This window comes from Myxine glutinosa, chromosome 10 (assembly GCF_964187855.1).
Source record: "Myxine glutinosa chromosome 10, kmMyxGlut1.1, whole genome shotgun sequence".
NCBI lineage: Eukaryota > Metazoa > Chordata > Myxini > Myxiniformes > Myxinidae > Myxine > Myxine glutinosa.
In genome coordinates, this window is record NC_136270.1 from 26,842,403 (window position 1) to 26,866,839 (window position 24,437).

Sequence of the window (24,437 nt, forward strand, 5' to 3'; positions counted from 1 at the left end):
TGAGAAAGTGAAGGTGGGCAGAGAGTCTTGATTTTGGCAGTGTCATCAGAAAAGGGGGGGGGGGGGGCGGGCAGACATTACCGCTTTACACAAAAAGGTGTAAAAACAGATCCTTGCAACGACAGACCAATCAGCCTGCTCCCAATTATCAGCAAAGTCATGGAATCCATCATTGCTTCGGATATCAAATCCTTCCTCTTCTCCAATGGCTTGATCTCCGAACATCAATTTGGATTCAGACCAGGTCATTCTACTCTGGACATGTTGCTTCTGCTGTCTCAACAATGGATGGAGATCCTAAATGCCAAACAGGAAATCAGAGCTGTCTCCCTTGACATATCACGTGCCTTTGATACGGTCTTGCACCCAGCTCTGCTTACCAAACTCTCCTCCTATGATAGCCATGGAAATCTCCACGCTTGGCTTGCGGACTTCCTCTCTGGTCGTAGTCAACGTGTGGCCCTGAATGGATTTCTGTTCTGGCTGGAGTTCCCCAAGGTAGTGTTCTGGGCCCTGTGATTTTTCTGGTCTTCATCAATGATCTCTCCGACTCTCTGGAAAATCCTCTCTATCTGTTTGCTGATGACTCCACTCTCTGCCGCTCCATTCCTCATCCCTCAGCTCGGCAGTCTGCAGCCTCCTCACTCTCTACAGACCTGGACAAAATCACAGACTGGTCAAACAAGTGGAACATGTCTTTCAATCCTGACAAATCTCACACTCTTACTATGTCTCTCTGAAAAGACTGACTCGAAAACCCTCCCATCTACTTTCTCAACAATCCTCTCCAAGAAGTTCTGTCGTTCAAGCTTTTGGGTCTCACTATCTGCCATGATCTTTCTTGGGAAAACCATATTTCCAAGCTGGCCTCCAAAGCCAGTTGCCGAGTGGGCATCCTCCGTCGTGCGAAGTCCTTCCTTGGCACACCTGAGCTCCTCACCACATACAAGGCTTTCATCCGCAGCTCAATGGAATACTGTTCCCACCTCTGGGCCTGTGCTCCTGCCTCACACCTAGCTCGACTTCACGCTGTTGAAACCAAAGCTTTCAGAATCATTGGAATCTCCTGCGATGAAGCTAACTCTGAGGGCCTTTCAGTCACTCACCGCAGGCAGGTTGGTGGTCTTTCTGTCTTCTACCGACTCCTCTCTGGCCAAGCTACCCCAGCTCTGTATGTGCTGTGTCCCCCAAATATTCCTACAGGTCGCACAAGATCTGCCAGCAACCCTCTTATGGTTAAACTGCCAAAATCTAGGCTCTCTGCTGATCTTCACTCTTTTATTCCCCTTTTTTCCCACCTCTGGAACAAACTCCCCCACTCCCTTCAATCCCACTCCTCCCTCCAGGTCTTTAAAACACCTGTTCACCACCATCTCTTATCTTCCCCCATCCAAAACGTTGATCTTTTCTACCCCCGCTAATTCACCCCAGATACACTTTTTCGAAATTCCAACTTCTTTCCTGGAAGTCTTTGCAGTGTCCATATGTTTTATACCTCTCCCACCTCCCCCAAACCCTCTCCCTCCCACAGTTCTCTCGATGTCCCTGCTCTCAAATGTTGTGTTTGTGTCCTTCGCCTTCTCTCCCCATCTTGTCTCCCGCTCCCCTTATTTTGTGTTTTATGTGTTGGTTTGTGTCGGTTTGACTTTTTGTGTGATTAATGTTTGCTCTTTCACGAGCCTCGATCTTGTATACAAAAAAAAAACAACAAAAAAAAAACCTGATTCGAGTCCACCTGCGGCCAATTCAATTAATTGGACATGATTTAGAAAGAAACACACCTTTTTATATAAGGTCCCACAGTTGACAGTGCATGTCAGAGCAGAAACCTTACCAATGGGGTCGAAGGAACTGTCCGTAGAACTCCAAGATATTGTCACGCGAATCCCTCGGTTAACACCGGAGGACCGCGGATGACCGAACGGCTTTACTTGAGGCGACGATCAGTGGCGGATTTGACTAACAAGCACGGGAGGAAGAAGGAAGAAGAAGCGACAAGCGCGTGCTTGTAGAGGGAATGAACTCAAACGGGAATCCAGGGTAAAATGTACAAAAATAAACACGTTTATTGAACGGAACCCGAGAACAAGGAAACGTGACGATAAAACCTAATTCTAAATTGGGACGTCCCCACACAGACTTCAAATATGACACAAAGGAAATGATTTAATAAAATAAAACGTTCGTCGTGTATTTGTGTGAGATGTGGTGCGTCTTTAACTGTCTGCAGTGGTGCGTCCGTCATCCAACGCGGCCCCATCCGGCCCTGATACCGACGCAAAGAAGCCTCCGTCCGCCTAGTTTGTGCGCTCCACCAGGCCCCCAGCGACCCGCTCAGCGGCACGCCTCGCTCCAAGCTCCTCGTCGGTCGCACACAAGGTCCGTCCGCTCACAGCACCAAAAGCACCGAGCGCCAAGAAGGACCAACAGCACCAAAAGTATCACGAAGATTCAGGGAAGATGCCAACGACCACGCAGGGAAGAAGAACCAACAGATCTCCAGGAGTCCAGCGCAGAGAGAGCTTCAAGCACGAAAGGTCCAGCGCAGAGCCACACAAGCACGAAGGGGCGATCTCCAGCACGAAGGGTCCAGTGTGAAGGGGCGAAATGCCCGCGATCCAGACGTTTTGTCACGCGCGGTGTGATGTCAGTTCTGGCACGTTACCAATCAGAGCCTCGATTCTTCATGGTGTTTCCCGCCTTCCGGCGTCAGCGGCGCTCTTCCTCCAATTAGCGACCCCCTTCTAAATGGACGTTTGGCGCCTTCCGCGCTGATTGGCTGAAGGTTCGCGCCTTCCGCACCAACCAATCACACGTTCCCTGGGCGTGGCGATAGCCTGCCTTGCACGATGTTCGACGCCCACGCCGGCGTTGTACGCGGCCGCTTCCTGCTTGTCTTTCTGGTGCATCTTTTTGTAAGGGAGGGGATTTAATTAATGTGTGCACTAAGGGACCTATCTAAGTGTCTAAATGAGTGCGTTGCCATAATGGACACTGGATTGGCGACAGAAGGAACGACAAACAAAGCAATTTTATCCATAATCCCTGTACTAATTAGCATACCCCGCCCCCCTCGCGGTGGGGTTCACAGATACGACTTATACCGATATCCGGTCTAAACATAGAACTTATTACAGGTAGATTCCCTATCACGACAGTCGAGTACCTACCTTTGCAGATCTATCTGGCTCTAGATATTCCTCTACCCAAATTCATAACAATATAATTGTGAAGAGGCATAGATATGTGAAATGGTATAAAACTATTTCTAGAGTGTTGAAAGCTCCTAATAGCACAGTAAACTCCATCATTAGGAAATACAAAGAATAGGGAACTACCCAGACTCTTCCTAGAGCTGGCCATCTGACCAAACTGAGCAACTGGGCAAGAAGTACCTTGGTCAGGGAAGTGACCAATAGCCCAATGACCACTCTGACAGAACTAGAGTTCCTTGGCTGAGATGGGAGAACCTGCTGGATGGACAACAGACTCTGCAGCACTTCACAAATCTAGGCTTTATGGGAGAGTGGCCAAACAGAAGCCACTCGTGAGAAAAAGGCACATAGCACGCCTGGATTTTCCAAAAAGGCACATGAAAGACTGAGAGCATGAGGCAAAATATTCTGTGGTCTGATGAGACGAAAATTGAACTCTTTGGCCTGAATGCAAAGCCCTACGTCTGGCGGAAACCAAGCACAGCATGGAGCATGGTGGTGGCAACATCATGTCATGGGGATGCTTTTCAGTGGCAGGGACTGGTAGACTTGTATGGATAGAGGGAACAATGAATATAGCTTGATTCAGAAAAATCATTGAGGAGAACCTGCTTAAGAGTGCAAAAGCAGCAAATATTTACATTCCAACAGGACAATAGCCCCAAGCATACAGCCAAATCAACACTGGAATGGCTTCAGAACAAGAACGTGAAAGGCCTTGAGATGCCCAGCCAAAGCCCAGACTTGAATCCCATTGAGAATCTGTGGAAAGACTTAGAGATTGCTGTTCACCGATGCTCCCCATCCAACTTGACAAAACCTGAGAAAATCTGCAAGGAAGAATGTGAGAAACTCTCCCAAATCTAGATGTGCAAAGCTGATACAGACATACTCAAGACTCGAATTTGTAATTGCTGCCAAAGGCACTTCCTTGAGGTATTGACTCAAGGGGTTGAATACTTATGATAATTAGATGTTTCTGTATTAAATTTTCAATTATTTTGGTAAATTATCAAAAATTTCAAAAATAATAAGAAAAAAGGTCCTCTGGTGAACCGTACCAGTGCTCTGCCATCTGAACTATCTGGGTGACCCTGACCAAGGATGGAATTTTCCCCACACATAATTGCCACTCTCTGTCCCTGCTTCTAGGGCACTCGCTTCCAACCATAGGAGCACCAACGGCCTGCTCACGAGAGGGTCTTCCTCCACTGGGAGGACAAATCCATGTCCACTATTACTAAGACCACTGGGAGCGTAGAAACACAATTAAATAAATGAACAGGATTATAACGAATTAATTGACATATGTGGGAAAATTACATGCCCAGACCAGGAATCGAACCCCAGGTCCTCTGGTGAACCGTAGCAGTGCTCTGCCATCTGAGCTATTTCTACTCAGGCCAGCAGTTGTTATTGTTTGAAGAAGAAGAAACTTACTATATTATCTTCTCCAGCCATGTGAGTTTTCAATATATCTATTAATTATGTACTGTTTGAAGTCAGTTGCATAATGTCTATTAATTACGTACATCCATTAACCACCATAAGACCCTGATGACCCAAAAGACTCCGAGGATGCAAAAGACCCCGGGAACTCAAAAGACCGTGAGGACAGCCTCATTTTAAAATATATATTTAAAATACAATGTTGAATTCAGTTTTATAAAGAGGACGTCATGTTTCACGCATGTCTGAGGAAAGTGGGGTTGTACAAAATAATGAAAGAATGTACAAAAACACTCCACAAAATACACCTCACAAAACAAGTCCTGGTGAGGGTCTGCAATCTCTCATTGCTCTTTCTTGTTAGCTCACCTGGAACGAAGTTCAGGGGAGCTTATGCGATGGCGCATCATCCGTCCATCAGTCCGTAAACATTTGCAACTTCTTCTCCGAAACCGCTGAAGGGATTGTGACCAAACTTGGCACAAATGATATTTGTTGTGTTGTGACTAAAGTTTGTTCAAGGTTTGTTCAAGGGGGTCTACCGGGGATCAAAGTGGATCCAGGTTTGACCCCCCCAAAATAGGAATTTGCTTTCTTCTCTGAAACTACACACACAATTTCGATGAAACTTGACCACAACCTATCACCACCCGTGCTGTACCAAAGTTTGTTCACGGCATTAACAAAATCTGCCCCTTTGGGGCTCTACGGGGGTTTGCCCACCAAAATAGGTATTTGCTTTCTTCTCAAACTACACACGCAATTTAGATGAAACTTCACCACAATCTTCGTCACCCGTGATGTACCTAATGTTTGTTCACGGCATTAAAAAATGTGCCCCTTTGGGGGAATACGGGGGGGGGGGGGGAGGGGTTTGTCCCCCGTCGCACCGCGGAGCGAAAGGGGGACTATGGTTTTACACTCCGTCCGTGTTGCGTCCGTGCGTGTTTCCGTCTGTCCGTGCGTGCGTACTCTTGTGAGCGGAATATCTTGAAAAATAAATGAACTACTACCTTCTAATCTGGGGTGTGGGTGTATCTACGCATAAGGAAGAACGCTATTGAAAATTGGGTCGCCACCTCAAAATCCAAGATGGCCGCCGCCATGTATGTCTGAACCTTGTGAGATGAATATCTTGAACAATAAGCGAAGTACCAACTTCTAATCTGGTGTGTGGTTGTATCTCGGCATAAGGAAGAACGCTATTGAAAATTGGGTTGCCACGTCAAAATCCAAGATGGCCACCACCATATATGTCTGAACCTTGTGAGCGGAATATCTTGAAAAATAAACTAACTACTCTCTTCTAATCTGGTGCGCGACTATCTAGGCATAAGGAAGCACGCTATTGAAAATTGGGTCGCCACATCAAAATCCAAGATGGCCGCCACCATATATGTCTGAACCTTGTGAGCGGAATATCTTAAAAAATAAACGAACTACTAACTTCTAATCTGGTGTGTGGGTGTGTCTCCAACCCACTCGCAAATATTATCGACTCTTCCATGTTTTCTGCGTCTTCCACTTTGTCAACTCGCATCACTTCACCGATGGGGGACCTCGGCGTAACGCTTGTCTTCTTTGTTTAAAGTCTTATGATTATGTTAGTATGATTCCACATGCTGCGCTGTCTTCTAGCAACCATTGAAATTGGTTTAAAATACCCCTAGTCAGTGTATTATACTGTTTATTCTACCAGGTGAGCACCAGGGGTATTGCCTCTAGTTTTTTTTTGGTTTTTTTTTTAAGTTGTTGACTGTAGCATAGTAGCAAAGAAAGTATTTATTCAAATTGAAAGTGCAGGAGTTATGATCAAGTTTGATTTATTTGATTTTATGAATATGGTTTCCCCATCCTCTCCATTTATTATGTAATCCCTGTTACTCATATGTACCACCTTGGCGAGAACATGCATATACAATAATCCAATGGATTCATGAATAACATTTGGTCTCTCAGGCTCGGCTCTTTCACATCCGGCCCCGTTATGCCTGCTCCTCCACTGGAGCGAATTCATCGTGTGAAACAGAAGGCAGAGCCAAGCAGCATGCCGACACGGGTATGAAAATGCTGTTTTATGAAGTCGATATATATAAAATGAGCCGTGTGTGGCAGTTCCATCGTTTAGTTGGATAGTTTAAATGTCTCCACCTGCAATTTCTACACTATGGCCGCCAATTTAGGACTCTTCTTAGTATTTCTCCTTTAGAATCCTTTTTTTTGTTTGTTTTTGTATACAAGATCGAGGCATCAATCACAAAAAAAACAATCGGACAAACAAAACATACAATAAAGGGAGTGGGAGACTAGATGGGGAGAGAGACGGAAGCACACAAGTACAACAGTGACATCGAAAGATCTGTGAGAAGGGCAGGGCTTGGGGGGAGGAGGCATGGGAAGGCGGGGGGGGGGGGGGGGAAGGTATAAAACACATGGACACTGCTCGAACTTCCAGGAACGAAGACGGTATTTCAAGAAAGTGGATCTGGGGTGAATTAACGGGGGTAGAAAATATCAAGGTTTTGGATGGGGGAAGATAAGGGATGGTGGTGAACAGCTGTTTTAAAGACCTGGAGGGAGGAGTGGGATTGAAGAGAGTGGTGAGGGAGTTTGTTCCAGAGGCGGGAGTAAAGAGGAATGAAAGAGTGAAGGTGAGCAGAGAGTCTTGATTTTGGCAATTTCACAAGAAGAGGGTTGCTGGCAGATCTTGTGCGACCTGTCGGAATATTTGGGGGACAGAGCACAGATAGAGCTTGAAGAGCTAGGCCGGATATGAGTCGGTAAAAGACAGAAAGACCAGAAAAAATTTTGAAGAAAGAGATTTTTTTTGTACAAAGAAAGATTTTTGAATGAAATACCAATATTTGGGGCAGAACCCCTCTTTTATAATTCTCTTTATGAGCGGCGCTTATGGATGGAGAGCACAACACCATGAGACCTTGCTGTCTCGATGCATCAAACAAAATTTGATCCATATCGGTCAGGTAGTTTGTGAGGAGACCCTTTGTGACTGTCACTGGAGTCCCCTTTGGCTGCCTAGGCCAATGGTTTGCTTTCACCACAAAAGTCACACGGAATTGGTCATGCTCGATGAATATTTACCTTAATAATTGTTCTTTTTTTTTCTTTCTTTTAACCGGCCCAAACTCATTTTGAAAAGGTCCAGTTTGGCCGGTGGCTGCTCAGTGATGAAATCGCAGATGTCATGGATAGATAAGAACTACACCTGGCACCTTCCAAACTAGGCATATATAAGTGTAGCAGTTGTACCAAAGCAAAGCACGAGCAGTGTGACTCTTCAAGTCCCAACCCAAATGATTTGAATTCTGTTATCCCATTGCTGTTTTTCTACCCCTTCCCCTCTCCCGTCTCCCCTGAAATATATCCAATGTTGTTATACAACAAACAACCATGCATTTTAAGGCCATTTTCCCTGCAAGAGCGGGGGTTAGCCTTGCGGTCCCCATGACAATGTTCTCCATTTTGCCCTATTTTCTGCATCTCCCCTTGTTAACCCCCTTGCCCGCATTTCTTCTTCGACCATCTTTAGCCAAGTCTTTCTCGGTCTTCCCCGTCCTCTACTTCTTTCTACATTCATTTCCATCACTCTTCTCAACCAGTCAGTTTCATCCTTCCTCAACACATGACCAAACCATCTCAAACTGTTTCTCTTCACAGCATTCATCACAGGCTCTATTCCCATCATCTTTCGCAATTCATCATTTGTCTTCCTCTCTCTCAACGATACTCCACACATCCACCGAACCATTCGCCTTTCCACCCTTTCCAGCCTTCGTTGCTGCTCTATGTTCATTACCCATGTCTCGCTCCCATAAATCATAACACTTCTCACACATGCAGCATACATCTTTCCCTTCAGCTTGAATGACACTCCCCTCCTCGTCAGCACGCCACTCAGTTCCCGAAACTTCTTCCATGCACATCTCACTCGAGCAACCGTTGCCGAGTCTGATCCACCTTCTCCATTCAGCATGTCTCCTAGGTAACAAAATGTTTTCACACCTTCCAGCTTCACGCCGTCTCCAAGATCCAACTCAACATTTCCTCCTTCTGCAGCTCCCTCTGTGCACACCTTACATTTAAATGTAGCTGCCACACTGGTTAATGACCCTCTCCAACCACTACATTTTTGATGAACCCACTCAGCGCACTTTGTACATTGAATGGAATTCACTCCGACACCCTTCCTGCACACAGCACACGGCCACTTCCCAGTTCTTTCCACCTCACCACATGCTTTACCACTTGCCATCACCTTCGTTTTTCCGATATTCACCTTCAGACCTTTTGTCTCCATACATTCCTTACACTTGTTCATCTTCTCCTTCAGTCCATCCATACTTTCTGCAATCAACACCAGATCATCTGCATGCAACAACTCCCACGGTAAACCCTCCTTTACGTTCTGAGCCAGCACCTCCATCACAGCTACAAATAGTAGTGGACTTAGTACCGACCCCTGATGCACTCCCACCTTCACCTTAAACTCACCACTGTTCCCGTCCTTCGTCCTTACAGCTGTGCACGCTCTTTTATACATTGCCATCACTACTCTGATCAACCATTCCTCCACTCCACTGTTGTTATACTGTCCAAAATTAAAATGGAGAAAGCACTCTATATTTAAAGGATTATTGCAGATGTTTCTAAATAAATATAAAGTAAACCTATACCATGGTGCTTTTATCTGTATTCAAATGAATGAAGGTGTCCAGATTAACAATATACTGTTGGAAAAGTCATAAAAAATATTGGAATGTTTTTTGTAGGTTCCTCAAGTTGAACATAACCGTGACAAGGCAACAGAAAAAGAAATAAAGCGTGTGTTGGATATTTTATCAGCATATGTGAAGAAAGATGGTGAGTTCTCCTTTTATCAATACTAAAATATAAGACCCGTCGCTTCGCTGACAGAAATACCAATTTTTGCTGTGATGGCTAATCTATGGGGAAGAAGAAAAACGGATTTTTGGGAGATCCTGCTTTCTGGGCAGGGACAACCAATGTCACGTGTTGGCATTTGCAGTTTTGACACGCGTGTCCATGTACCCATAAAAAAATGTTTTTGATCACAAACACTCCCATGAGTTACCCAAATCTAGCATCGTTGGATTTATTGAAATCTGTTAATCCGTTTTCAAGTTATAACACGACAAACAGACAGACAGACACGGCTCCTTTTATAATGTAGATCTTTGTTGTTGTCCTCCCACCGCATGACGCCCGAACCACAGCTTTCCACCCTTTCTGACCTTGGGCTACATGTTGTGCTTCCTCCAAAGTGATTCCTGTTTCCATTAGATCATTCTCCACTGTTTGCTTCCATCTGGTTATTGGGCAACCGACAGGCCATGTGGATGATAGATATCAAAATCATTAACTATGTTATTATCTTCATCTTTACCTTTTTTGAGCTGTTCCTCTTTTTCACAAAGTGGGTTTAGACTGGTTTTTTTTTTGGTTTTTTTTTGTTGGTGTACAGAGTCGAGGCTCGTGAAAGAGCTAACATTTATCAAACAAACAAATCAAACAAACAAGCAAACAAAGTATATAAAAATGGGAGCGGTCGACAAGAAGGGGAGGAAGCACACAAACACAACATTTGAGAGCAGGGACATCGGGAGATGTTTTTGGAGGGAGAGGGCCTGGGGGGAGGCAGGATAGGTATAAAACGCAAGGACACCAAGGACTTCCAGGAAAGAAGTCAAAAGTCACCTCAAAAAAGTGGATTTGGGGTGAAATTAGCGGGGGTAGAAAAGATCAAGGTTTTGGATTGGTGAAGATAAGAGATGGTGGTGAACAGCCGTTTTAAAGACCTGGAGGGAGGAGTGGGATTGAAGAGAGTGAGGGAGTTTGTTCCAGAGGCGGGAGAAAAGAGGAATGAAGGAGTGAAGGTGAGCAGAGAGTCTTGATTTTGGCAGTTTAACCATAAGAGGGTTGCAGGCAGATCTTGTGCGTCTTGCAGGAATATTTGGGGGACAGAGCTCAGAGAGAGCTGGGGGAGCAAGGCCGGAGAGGAGTCGGTAGAAGACGGAAAGACCACCAACCTGCCTGCGGTGATTAAGTGAAAGGCCCTCGTAGATAGCGTCATCGCGGGAGATTCCAATGATTCTGAACGCTTTGGTTTCAACAGCATGAAGACAAGCTAGGTGTGAGGCAGGAGCACCAGCCCAGAGGGGAGAGCAGTACTCCATTGAGCTGCAGATGAAAGCCTTGTATGTGGTGAGGAGCTCAGGTGTGCCAAGGAAGGACTTCGCACGACGGAGGATGCCCAGTCGGCGACTGGCTTTGGAGGCCAGCTTGGAAATGTGGTTTTCCCAGGAAAGATCATGGCAGATAGTGAGACCCAAAAGCTTGAGTGACAGAACTTCTTGGAGAGGATTATTCAGAAAGTAGATGGGAGGGTTGTCCAGTCGGTCTTTTCGGAGAGACATCCTTAGAGTGTGAGATTTGTCAGGATTGAAAGACATGTTCCACTTGTTTGCCCAGTCTGTGATTTTGTCCAGGTCTGCAGAGAGTGAGGAGGCTGCAGACTGCCGATCTGAGGGATGAGGAATTGAGCGGCAGAGAGTGGAGTCATCAGCAAAGAGATAGAGAGGATTTTCAAGAGAGTCAGAGAGATCATTGATGAAGACCAGAAAAAGCACAGGGCCCAGAACACTGCCTTGGGGAACTCCAGCCTGAACAGGAAGAGGAGATGAGAGAAACCTATTCAGGGCCACACGTTGACGACGACTAGAGAGGAAGTCCGCCAGCCATGCGTGGAGATTTCCATGGATACCAAAGGAGGAGAGTTTGGTGAGCAGAGCGGGGTGCCAGACCGTATCGAAGGCACGTGATATGTCGAGGGAGACAGCTCTAATTTCCTGTTTGGCATTGAGGACCTCCATCCATTGTTGAGACAGCAGAAGCAGCATGTCCAGAGTAGAGTGACCTGGTCTGAAACCAAATTGATGATCAGAGATCAAGCCATTGGAGAAGAGGAAAGATTTCATATCCGAAGCAATGATGGATTCCATGACTTTGCTGATAATTGGGAGAAGGCTGATTGGTCTGTAGTTGCTTGGATCTGTTTTTGCACCTTTTTTGTGCAAAGCGGTGATGTTGGCTGATTTCCAAGTAGATGGCAGTTGACCTTGAGCAAATGAGAGGGTGAAGAGAACAGAGAGAGGGAGTGAAAGAGCAGAAGAACAGGATTTTAAGACCCGTGGGCTGATGCCGTCAGGTCCAGTTGCAGAATCAGAGTCGAGGGTTGACAGAAACTTTTCCACCTTGTCAGGAGGAAAGGACACGGAGTCCAGGAGCAGCTGGGTACGACTGGGTATGGTGGGTACAGAGAGGGATGGGTTTGGGACACAAGATTTAGAGGCAAACACAGAGTTGAGGCATTCAGCTTTTTCACGTGCGGAGTCAGCTGTGCAGCCGTTTGAGGTAAGGGAGGGGATGGAGGGGGAACAAACACCAGAAACAGATTTGACCAGATGCCACCAGGATTTGGAAGAGGGAGACAGATAAGAGAGTTCGGTCTTGAGAACGGAGAGATATTGTTTCCTGGCTCTCCTGAGGGTGGACACACACTTGTTTCGGGCTTTGTGAAAGGAAATGAGATTTCCTTCTGTTGGATTTGCTTTCCAGGAGACGAAGGCAAGTTGTTTCTGGGAAACAGCCTCACCACAAGATTCCGTGTACCATGGACGGGAGGAAGGGTATGACAACTGAAGACGAGATGGGATAAATCTGTGCATGAGAGAGAGCAATTTACTTTGGAAGAGTTCCCAGGATGAGTTGATGTCAGAGGTGGTAGAGATGGGAGACCAGTCCAGATGATTGATGGCTGCTTGAAGACCGTGCCAGTTGGCCTGAGTGAAATGCCAGACTCGTCGACGCTGAGCAGGCTCCCTGAGAATGGTCAGAGAGATGTCCACTTTAACAAGGACATGATCAGATAATCCGATTGGAGCAGAAGAAGAGCAGCAGACATTTTCAGGGAAGTTAGACATAACCAAGTCCAGAAGAGAAGATGCTCCGTTGACTGAGATCCGGGTCGGGAAATTGACAGATTGTGTCAGTCCCAGTGAGTCGCAGAAGTCCTTTGCTGAGGAGCCATGGCTGGTGAGAGAGGTACCCACACCCAGCCAACTAGCATGTTGACAAATTGAAATCACCACATATGAGGAAGAGAGAGTTGGGATGAGTAGATAGAAGTTGGTCCATATTATCAGACAGCGAGATGTAGATGGAGTCATCACTGTTTGGTGGACGGTACAACACACATATGAACAAGAGGTGGGAGCGAAGGGGAAGCCGTAGCCAGAGGTATTCCTGTGGGTGAGGTGGAGAGAGTGCAGTGCAGGGCGAGTGAGGAAGAAAGTTTTTGATAAAGATAGCAACCCCACCTCCAGGACGAGGCTCAGGTCTATCATACCGGAGGAGGGAGTAACCCGGGAGAGATACTAAGGAATCAGAGACATCATGATGGAGGAAAGTTTCTGTTAAGCAGATCACGTCTGGTTTGACAGAAGCAACCTGTATGGAGAGATCAGTTAAGTTTGAACGAAGGCCCCGGATGTTTGAGGTCCATACCGTTAATGAAGAGGAAGGGGGAGCATCAGATACAGAACAGGGGGGAGGAGGGGTAGGGTAAGATGTGGAAGAGGTGGAAGAGGTAGGGAGAGCTGTTGAAGGTGTGTCAGAGATTTCAGAATAGCTCGGAGAAAGGGAAGGATGGGGCGGACAAAAGGTTTGATGGTGATTGGGTGAGGCACAATGAGGTGTTATTTGAGGAAGGGGAAGAGCGAGGCAGAAGGTTGGGGGAGATGGAGGTGAGAGTTGGAAGGGGGAAGAAGCGGGGAGGACGCTTTGAGGAGGGGGAGTGAGAGGGGGGAAATTGAGAAGAAATGAGGGTGGGGAGATTTGAAGGGGAGGGGCGAGGGGCGAGGGGGGAGTTTGGGAGGGAAGGGAAAAGGGGAGGGATTTGAAAGGGATGGGATATGGGGGAGATTTGGAGGGGAGGGGTGAGGGAGGAGTCTAGGAGGGGAGGGGTGAGGGGGAGTCTTGGAGGGGAGGGGTGAGGGGGTAGTTTAGGAGGGAGGGGGCAAGGGGGGAGATTTGAAAGGGATGGGTGATGGGGAGGATTAGGAGGGGAGGGGAAAGGGGGAAGATTTGAAAGGGATGGGTGATGGGGAAGATTTGGAGGGGAGGGGTGATGGGGAAGATTTGGAGGGGAGGGGTTATGGGGAAGATTTGGAGGGGAGGAGTGAGATTGGATTTTTGAAAGTGTACGATTAATGGGAAACGAACATTTATTGCAAAATGAGTTTCTTGTGACCTTCGAGTTAAGAATACGTTTAAGGATGCTGGAGGGAGGATGGAGTGCAGGAGAGTTTAGGGAATGTCGAAAAAAGGCACTATAGGAGATGGAATTTTTTTTTTGGGATGAATAGATTTGGTGAGCAAGTCGAAAGCAGCCTTTTAAAGAAGAAGAAGAAAAAGGTGTTATAATATATGACGGAATACAGAACTTGATGGGAAAGTGTAAACATTGAAGGTTAATAACAGTGAAAACTATCTGGGGAAATGGGGGAGAAACACGTGGTCGAAGAACGAACGAACGGATAAGAATGAATAAACGAATGAGAACAAGGAATAAGAACAGAGAAGGAAATGTTTTTTTATTTTTTATTTTAGTTGACATTTACACAAGGAAGTAGGCTATGGGGTGAAAAGACTGGGAAAACAGAGAACGAAAGTTATTGGAGCACAAACGACGGACCGCTGAGAGAAAAACAAAGCCTCAAGGTTGTACACTGTACAAGGCCTCAAGACACGACACGAATTAACACGATTTTCAATACAGGTATGAAAGATTTGCACCGAAAATCCTCCTCGGGACACAATATACGTACACACACCATAAAATAAATACAGTTATAACGAAAATAGAAATGGGAACAATTACCGTAAATTTCGGACCATTGAGCGCATCGTTATATAAGCCGCATCCCCTAATTTTTTTTTAAATCTGGAATTTAAACACACACAAGCCGCACTGGTTTATAAGCCGCAACCATTTATTAACCACAAAAAGTGAGAAACTCGACAGCCACAGAAACTTGTCAGACGCGCGCAAAGCACAAATTCAATCACAAATTCAGTGACAAAGCAACACAAAAATCTCTGCTATTTTCTCCTGCGTGTAGTTCCGAAAGTTTGCGATTTTTTTCTTCGAAGTCAGGAGGGAGTTGTTGACAGAGAGTCGTTCGTGCTCTGACAGAAAGACCTTTGCGTTTCATAAATCTGAAACACCATGACTGCCCGCCCTGAAATTTTTCTATTTTCTTTTCTGCAGCGATCGATCTTGCTTTGAGTCTAATCTGAACAGTAGAAACACCCCGACCATCCACTCTCTGTGTGTTAACCCAGTCTTCAAGTTCGTCTTCCAGTTCGGGCCATCGGCATTTCCTACCTCTGAAAGCCTTTGTTGACTTTTTGCAGCGAGAAAGTTCGCCCCTCTGCTTTCTCCAACGTCTGATCATGGATTCATTCACTCCAAGTTCATAGGCAGCAGCTCGGTTTCCCTTTTCAATAGCCAGTTTGATCGCCTTCAATTTGAAAGCTGCATCGTAAGCATTGCGTCGTGTTTTCGGCATGATGGAAGTTGTCTGCGCAAGGGCGATTAACTGAATGTTTCATGTGTGTAAAGGCCGTGTGTAAATTTGGAGGAAAAAAACCATAAACAGTTATCACTAGCACACTTTTACAGTGAGTTTTGAATTCACGAAGAGTCAAAACCAGTTTTGAAACTTAATGTGAATCTAAACATAGACTGGAGACTGACGACAACAACTTGATTTGGCCTGAACGCGTCATCAGGAAAACCCGCAACATCGGAAAATTCCATAAACAAGCCGCATCGTTATTTTAGCCGCAGAGGTCAAAGTTGAGGGAAAAAGTTGCGGCTAATAGTCCGAATTTTACGGTACTTAACTTCGATTTCAAATCGCTCGCGACGCGGCAAAGGCCTTGCTCGCGACGCGGCAAACAGACGATTAATTTATGAAAGATAAACACCGAGAAACTTCCAAGGTGCACACTATAACTTCACACCCCAAAAGATAAATACTGTTTCGACAAAATACAATTGTGAACAGACTTAACTTTGAAAACGTGGAGACCGTGTGGAGCTTCGAAAATCCCTGCCGCCGTCTCCAAGATCTCGCGAGATCTCAGTAGAATGTTGTAGCTCCTGCCGTTCTCCTTCTTATCTTTACCTCTGCCACCGAAGTTGGGCAGAGGTTGTTTTCACCCCTGTCTGTTTGTTTGTCTGTCTGTGGACAGGATGTCTCAAAAAGTTATTGTTGTTTAAGGATTCAGACGAAATTTGGTGGAGAGGTTGGGTGTGTGACAAGGACGAAATGATTATATTTTGGTGAAGATCTGAATATGGATCTGGATACGAGAATTTTTTTATTTTCAAGTGCTTCTTCACCAATGAGTGATCGGGCCAAAAACGATATAAAGCCTGATATTTCAAAAAACTTGTGGATGGATAATGACAAAACTAGATGGAGTGACAAGTTAGGTGACAAGAACAAGCCGATTAGAATTTGGTTCAGGTCCGAATTCAGATCCGGCCTATCAGCGGATACAAAACGTAAACTGTTCAGCCTGGTGGAGGTTTATGCTCTACCGAGTGCCGTTCCAGTTAATTTTTTCTATCTGATGCTAAAATGGACAGAACACATTTAAACTCATCTAGGGTGTTTCACCTCCTCTTTGTTTGTGGGGCATTTGTTGTTCTTGTCCGTTTAACAACATTATTATCACCTTTTTCTTTGCAAATTGCAAAACCAAAATATTGGGTTATTCTTTCCATCTTTAAAACTACTGCAGTTACAGAAATTGTGTGGTCTACTCAAATAAATAAGAGCTTTATGAACTCCAAAACATTCATATATGATGTGGATTGTTGTAAAAACCAGATCTACAACATTGTCCCAATAGTAAGTTTAATTCAATTTCGATCTCGAGCAACACCTGTAAGAAATCACAAGCATTGTATCAGTATACCATAATCATAGAAGTAACAATGGATTAGCAATTTAGTGCAAGCAAGCCTGGAACATCTAGCAATACGCATCATTCGAGTATGCACTACCACACAGAATAAATGTCACAGGAATGTGTCGGAGCGATGTTCGTCCGAGTTCTTATGGAAGCCTCTCAGTGGTCGAAGGCAGCATAGCACCAGGGTTCAACTTAGACACAATTTCATGACATTCTCCCCGCCGTTAAAACTACACTTCCGCTTGGCAGGAATCAAGCTAGCAGCACATATCATCAGTTAGCAGCAGAGTAATATCAATGAGCAGCAGTTGTCAGTCTTTGTCAATCAGTCCAACCATAGCGGTCGGGGCGGCAAATTTCTCTCCCGGCGCGTGTCCGATAGACACCTGGTACCACATCCCCGAGGCCGGAATCCCCCGCATCGGAATGTCCGCCTAAATCGGGTGACAGCGGTGGCCCCACAAAGCCATACGGGTCGGGTGCATGTGGTGATGGAGTAGCCGGTAGATTTTCCATTGTCGGATCGACTATACCGTAAGCCGGCTCGTCAGTATCCCCACATGGCGCAAGATGGCGCACTGAGAATGTAGACTCCCGTCCATTGGGCAACAGTACACGAGCATGCTCGGGATTGGTTTGGAGAACATGCACTTTGTCAACGAGAGGGTCGTATTTACTTGTGCGAACCGCGCGTTTGAGGAAGGCCGGTCCGGGCTCAGCAAGCCAGCCCGGCAGAGGACGGGTACTGCCCAATCGACGCGGGTAGCGAAACATACGGTCGTGGGGAGTTTGATTAGTAGCGGTGCACAGTAAAGTCCTGATCGAACTTAACGCCCAAGGTAGCGACCAAGCCCATCGGTCCAGCCCTAGTCCGCGGGACTTCAGGCTCGGAGTAATGGCTCTCCATATGATGCCATTAAATCGTCCCACCTGTCCGTTCGCCTGAGGCCTGTACAGAGTAGTATAGCTAGAAGCGATATTATGTTGGAGCAAGAAGTGTCTCGCATCTTGGGATAAGAACACCGCACCTCGATCAGTGTGCACAAAGGCCGGATTGCCAAACATAGAAAACAAGTTCTGCAGACATCGGATAACCATAGCCGCAGACATATCGCTGCACGGGAAAGTGAAAGGGAATCTGGAGAACTCATCAATGATCGTGAGTAAATAACAAGAACTACTCGAAGCCGGTGAAGCCAGCAGTGGTCCTTTGAAGTCCATTGCCAATCTCTCCCACGGCCGAGTGGCCCGGACCAGCGTACCCATCGGAGGATTGTAGAAGCGAGGTGTAAGTTCAGCGCATACGGAACAGGTGCGACAGAGCCGACGTATATCCTCAACGGAATAGGGAAAGTTTTGACTGCGCACATAATGAGCGAAACGCGTCACGCCGGGATGGCACAAGGTGTCATGAAGGATGCGCAGATCCTCAAAGGGGGTGAGACCCGCACACACCGCAGGCCGTGACAAAGCATCTGCAACGAGAGGTTATCCCTCCCCGGGCGATATTTGATTTTGTAACAGAAATCGGCTAGTTCAATCCGCCAGCAAGTGATTTTCTCATTCTTAATGCGTTGAGCATGTTGCGTGTCGTACATAAAGGCAACACTTTGTTGGTCCGTAATGATCTCAAAACATTTCCCAAGCAAATATGGCCGCCAGCACCTGATAGACTCAATGATGGCGTTCACCTCCTTTTCAACAGACGAGTGTCTTCGCTCCCCGGAGGAGAGAGTCCTTGAAACGAAAGCCGCAGGCCCCCCCCCCCCCCTCCAAGCCCCCTAACCCTTTGAGAGAGTGTAGCAGCTATCGCGTGATCCGAAGCATCGCTTTCCAAAACAAAGGACTTGTTTTCGTCTATCGTCGACACAGCGGCGCCAGCTATGTCGGAATTCAGGCCATGGAAAGCAGCCTTAACAGCGCCACTCATGGGGAACGCATCGCAATCGACAAGTGGGCGGAGTTTCTCGGAAAAATTTTGAACCCACTTAGAGTAATGAGCAAACAGCCCGAGAGCACGCTTCAAAGAAGCTCGATCGCAGGGCTGGGCCATGTCGAGCAAGGGTCGCAGATGCTCCTTATCCGGAGCAATAGAGCCGTGGGTCACGGTGTACCCCAGGAGATCTATCGTTCGAGCAGAATAGCGACATTTAGCCTCGTTCATAGTCAGGCGATACTTGTGCGCAACCTCGAGGAAGTGCTTCAGATTAGCATCATGATGTTCTTTGTCGTACCCACAAACCGTGAGATTATCCAGATAAACAAAGACATCGGTTAAATTCTCCTTAGCGATGAGGTCGTCCATAGCCCTTTGGAAGCACGCTACCCCATTCGTGACCCTGAAAGGCAGCCGGATGAACTGGTACAACCTCTGTCCGGATTCAAACGCAGTGTAGATGCGATCTGCCTCGGAGATTGGAATCTGATGATACGCACTACGTAGATCGAGAGTGCTGTATACCGAATATTGTGCCACCTGCCGTACCAGAGAATCCATTCCCGGGAGCGGGTAGGCGTCCAATTGGGTAAACCGATTAATCGTCTGCGAATAGTCGATTACCATGCGTTTGCGGTGCGATTCTGTTCGAACCACCAAAACTTGGGCCCGCCAAGGGGACCGACTAGGTTCTATAATACCTTCCTTTAATAGCTGCGCAGTCTCTTCAGCAATGAATTGCGTGTCAGCCCGTGAGTAGCGTCGCGATTTAACAGCCACCGGATTACAGTCAGTAGTCATGTTGGGAAACAGCGACAGTGGTTCAATTTCTATCCCTGCAAGAGCACACACAGCAAGAGTGTCAGTACCACCAAATTCCATTTCCAAACGCCCATGTCGCCAGAGAAAATCATGTCCTCGCAAAACTTCTGCACATAATGCTGGTAAGACCATTAAATGCACATCCGGAAACATTCGACCCTTAATTACAAGCTTCAGTCGACATTCCCCCTTCGTGCTGAGCCATAGCCCTTGAGAAGCCATGAAGATTCTGCATTTTGTTCCGAGAATCGGCCAGCCATGCTTCTGAACAAGTCGAAAATCGACATAACTATCAGTGGATCCGGTGTCAATTAAAGCATTTGCAAAAATTCCTTCAATCATGAGTGGGATAATAGCGCGGGACAGGCCAGGTGGCCCTGCAGATGTCGAGTTGTCGAGAGGAGGCGCTCAAGCCTCACGTGTGGATCCGACGCCAGCTAATGTCTTTCGTGCAGTTGAAGTCGCTTGTAGGCCAGTCGTGCCGCCACCGGAGGGCGCTCGTGCCACGCGCGGAGATCCCAGCTTTCGTGTGGTCAAAGTGGATCGTAGGTCGGTCGTGCCGCCACCAGAGGGCGCTCGCGCCACGCGCGGAGATTCGAAGCCAGCGTACGCAGATCGGGGAGCCAAACCCGGAAGTGGGCTGGGCGTCGAAAGAATTCCTGTCAAGGACAATCGTGCCGCGTACCGCTGTGATTGCGCGAATTGTTTAGTCGACGCGGCAAGTCTCATCATGGTCGACCTCTCAGTTCGGGGCCCACGGAGAGGGGCGATTCCAATCAAGGCCGGGTGAGGCGCCATTTGTTCCACGGGCACGGAGATAAGCACATTCAGCATCAAGCGAGCTCGCCCGCCTCGCGACGAACGACAAACTTTTGCAAAGTGACCCGTCTTCGAACATAAATGACACTTCGCCTCCTTAGCCGGACAAACTGACCTGAGACGGTTCCGGTTCCCGCAGAAATAGCACTTAGCGTTATTTCCTGGCTTGGGTCCAGCAGCAGCGGCCGCTGTCAAACTCGGGTCGGGGTCCTCGAGCGCATCAGGTGCCTCCAATTCCGGCGAGGATGCAGCATCCTCTAGTTCGGCGGAAGCTCTCTCCGGTCGTGTCTGTCAGGATATCCCTGCAGTGACGTATGGGCGTTCATACGAGTCGGCTTGTACCTGTGCTTCGGTGTACACGTGAGATAACCGAAGGGCTGTTTCTAGGGTCAAGTCGTCTTGTTCGAGTAGTCTTTGTCTGACGACCTGCGATCTAATGCCTGAGACAAAAGCATCGCGAGCAAGGTCATCCCAGACTTGTGCATGGGTGCGTACCTCAGTGGTACAGTCCTTCAATAATCGTCGGAGGTCTTGAGCTAATTGGTCTATAGTCTCCGTGGGCTCTTGTCGTCGAGACACAAGCAAATGTCGGGTGTAGACCGCGCTTTGTGTTTTGATGTAAATACGTTTCAGCTCGGCCACAGCAGTATCGTACGTAGCGCACTGTGTAATGGACATGTACACAGTATGATTCACCTTGGATTGCAACACCGCAAGCTTCGTGTCAGCGGTGATTCCCTCCTGCGAATTCAGATGATTAGTCAGGAGCTTCAACCAGTGTAGCAAGCAATTGAGCGGATGCGTCCGGCGCTTGGGGGTCTGCGCAGAAAACTGGAACTTGGATCAGCTTATGAGCCATGTTGTTCTCATTCAGGACGAAGAGAGGAAACTGAATTAATTGTTGTAAAAACCAGATCTACAACATTGTCCCAATAGTAGGTTTAATTCAGTTTCGATCTCTAGCAACACCTGTAAGAAATCACAAGCATTGTATCAGTATACCAATATACCATAATCATAGAAGTAACAATGGATTAGCAATTTAGTGCAAGCAAGCCTGGAGCATCTAGCAATATGCACCATTCGAGTATGCACTACCACACAGAATAAATGTCACAGGAATGTGTCGGAGCGATGTCCGTCCGAGTTCTTATGGAAGCCTCTCAGTGGTCGAAGGCAGCATAGCACCTTGGTTCAACTTAGACACAATTTCATTACATGGATATTTGGTTGGAGCTAAATATACAGAATTTTTACTTGAACTGATCATTCGTCACTCGCATTGTTACTTGTTCCCAGTAATGTCGACTTGCAAAAATAAATAAAACACGAGTTACCTTACTATTGACTTTGATGCATGAGGAGGTCATTAGGCCCATCAAAGCCTGCGCTTATGTTACGAGATTATTGTTTGTCCGTGCTCTATGCTTGAACTTGAAGCAAGGGGCAGCACGTACCATTTTTAGTTTTTGCTATAATTTGGCCAGGGTTCGAACCTCCAACGTCTCAGACTGAGTGGATGATCTAACCATTACACCACTGAGTGTGGTTAAAACAATCCGTTTGTCTCTTCTGAAACCCACATTGTGCTCTTGTTGTAGGCAAGTGGGCAAACCTGTCCATATTCCAAATGCAGAATGGGACAATCACGTATACTGCACATTGAGGGCTATACTCCAATGTTTACCATGCAGTTGTCTAAGGTTCAAAAATGTGTGTTGAATGAAGTGATTGGGTTCATTCTTTTTTTTTTTTTTTTTTTTTTTTTTTTTTTTTCTATACAAGATCGAGGCTCGTGAAAGAGCGAACATTAATCACACAGAAAGACAAACCGACACATAAAACATATAACATAGGGAGCGGTAGACAAGATGGGGAGAGAGGGGGAAGGACACAAACACAACATTTGAGAGCAGGGACCGAGAGACATGGAGACATCGAGAGATCTGAGAGAGGGCGAGGGCTTTGGGGGGGGGGGGGGGGGCGTGGGAAGGGGGCGGTGGGAGAGGTATAAAACATATGGACACTGCCAGGACTTCCAGGAAAGAAGTTGGAATTTCAAACAACGTGGATCTGGGGTGAATTAGCGGGGGTAGAAAAGATCAAGGTTTTGGATGGGGGAAGATAAGAGATGGTGGTGAACAGCTGTTTTAAAGACCTGGAGGGAGGAGTGGGATTGAAGGGAGTGAGGGAGTTTGTTCCAGAGGCGGGAGAAAAGAGGAATGAAAGAGTGAAGGTGAGCAGAGAGCCGAGATTTCGGCAGTTTAACCATCAGAGGGTTGCTGGCAGATCTTGTGCGACCTGTAGGAATATTTGGGGGACAGAGCACAGAGAGAGCTGGGGGTGCAAGGCCGGAGAGGAGTCGGTAGAAGACAGAAAGACCACCTACCTGCCTGCGGTGAGTGAGTGAAAGGCCCTCAGAGATAGCTTCATCGCGGGAGATTCCAATAATTCTGAAAGCTTTGGTTTCAACAGCGTGAAGCCGAGCTAGGTGTGAGGCAGGAGCACCGGCCCATAGGGGAGAACAGTATTCCATTGAGCTGCGGATGAAAGCCTTGTATGTGGTGAGGAGCTCAGGTGTGCCGAGGAAGGACTTCGCACGACGGAGGATGCCCAGTCGGCGACTGGCTTTGGAGGCCAGCTTGGAAATGTGGTTTTCCCAAGAAAGATCATGGCAGATAGTGAGACCCAAAATCTTGAGCGACAGAACTTCTTGGAGAGGATTGTTGAGAAAGTAGATGGGAGGGTTGTCCAGTCGATCTTTTCGGAGAGACATAGTAAGAGTGTGAGATTTGTCAGGATTGAAAGACATGTTCCACTTGTTTGACCAGTCTGTGATTTTGTCCAGGTCTTCAGAGAGTGAGGAGGCAGCAGACTGCCGATCTGAGGGAAGAGGAATGGAGCGGCAGAGAGTGGAGTCATCAGCAAAGAGATAGAGAGGATTTTCGAGAGAGTCAGAGAGATCATTGATGAAGACCAGAAAAAGCACGGGGCCCAGAACACTGCCTTGGGGAACTCCAGCCTGAACAGGAAGAGGAGATGAGAGAAACCCATTCAGGGCCACACGTTGACGACGACTAGAGAGGAAGTCCGCCAGCCATGCGTGGAGATTTCCATGGATACCAAAGGAGGAGAGTTTGGTGAGCAGAGCGGGGTGCCAGACCGTGTCGAAGGCACGTGATATGTCGAGGGAGACAGCTCTAATTTCCTGTTTGGCATTGAGGACCTCCATCCATTGTTGAGACAGCAGAAGCAGCATGTCCAGAGTAGAGTGACCTGGTCTGAAACCAAATTGATGATCAGAGATCAAGCCATTGGAGAAGAGGAAAGATTTCATATCCGAAGCAATGATGGATTCCATGACTTTGCTGATAATTGGGAGAAGGCTGATTGGTCTGTAGTTGCTAGGATCTGTTTTTGCACCTTTTTTGTGCAAAGCGGTGATGTTGGCTGATTTCCAAGCAGATGGCAGTTGACCTTGAGCAAAAGAGAGGGTGAAGAGAACAGAGAGAGGGTGAGATAGAGCAGCAGAGCAGGATTTTAGGACCCGTGGGCTGATGCCGTCGGGTCCAGTTGCAGAATCAGAGTCAAGGGTTGACAGAAATTTTTCCACCTTGTCAGGAGGAAAGGACACGGAGTCCAGGAGCAGCAGGGTACGACTGGGTATGGTGGGTACAGAGAGGGATGGGTTTGGGACACAAGATTTAGAGGCAAACACAGAGTTGAGGCATTCAGCTTTTTCACGTGCGGAGTCAGCTGTGTAGCCGTTTGAGGTAAGGGAGGGGATGGAGGGGGAACAAACACCAGAAACGGATTTGACCAGACGCCACCAGGATTTGGAAGAGGGAGACAGATAAGAGAGTTCGGTCTTGAGAACGGAGAGATATTGTTTCCTGGCTCTCCTGAGGGTGGACACACACTTGTTTCGGGCTTTGTGAAAGGAAATGAGATTTCCTTCCGTTGGATTTGCTTTCCAGGAGACGAAGGCAAGTTGTTTCTGGGCAACAGCCTCACCACAAGATTCCGTGTACCATGGACGGGAGGAAGGGTATGACAACTGAAGACGAGATGGGATAAATCTGTGCATGAGAGAGAGCAATTTACTTTGG

The 24,437-nt window shown here is 47.1% G+C and overlaps 1 protein-coding gene across 5 annotated transcripts in view; it reads left to right on the forward strand.

Moving 5' to 3' along the window:
- The window catches only part of LOC144894016 (EP300-interacting inhibitor of differentiation 3-like), a 79,604-nt gene that overhangs the window by 38,003 nt on the left and 17,164 nt on the right, over positions 1 to 24,437 (forward strand). For all 5 annotated transcript variants that reach the window (XM_078785482.1, XM_078785484.1, XM_078785481.1 and 2 more), the window contains 2 exons: positions 6,624 to 6,723; positions 9,455 to 9,545. In XM_078785482.1, the coding sequence (XP_078641608.1) occupies positions 6,624 to 6,723; positions 9,455 to 9,545 (191 nt within the window). The remainder of the gene's footprint in view (positions 1 to 6,623; positions 6,724 to 9,454; positions 9,546 to 24,437) is intronic.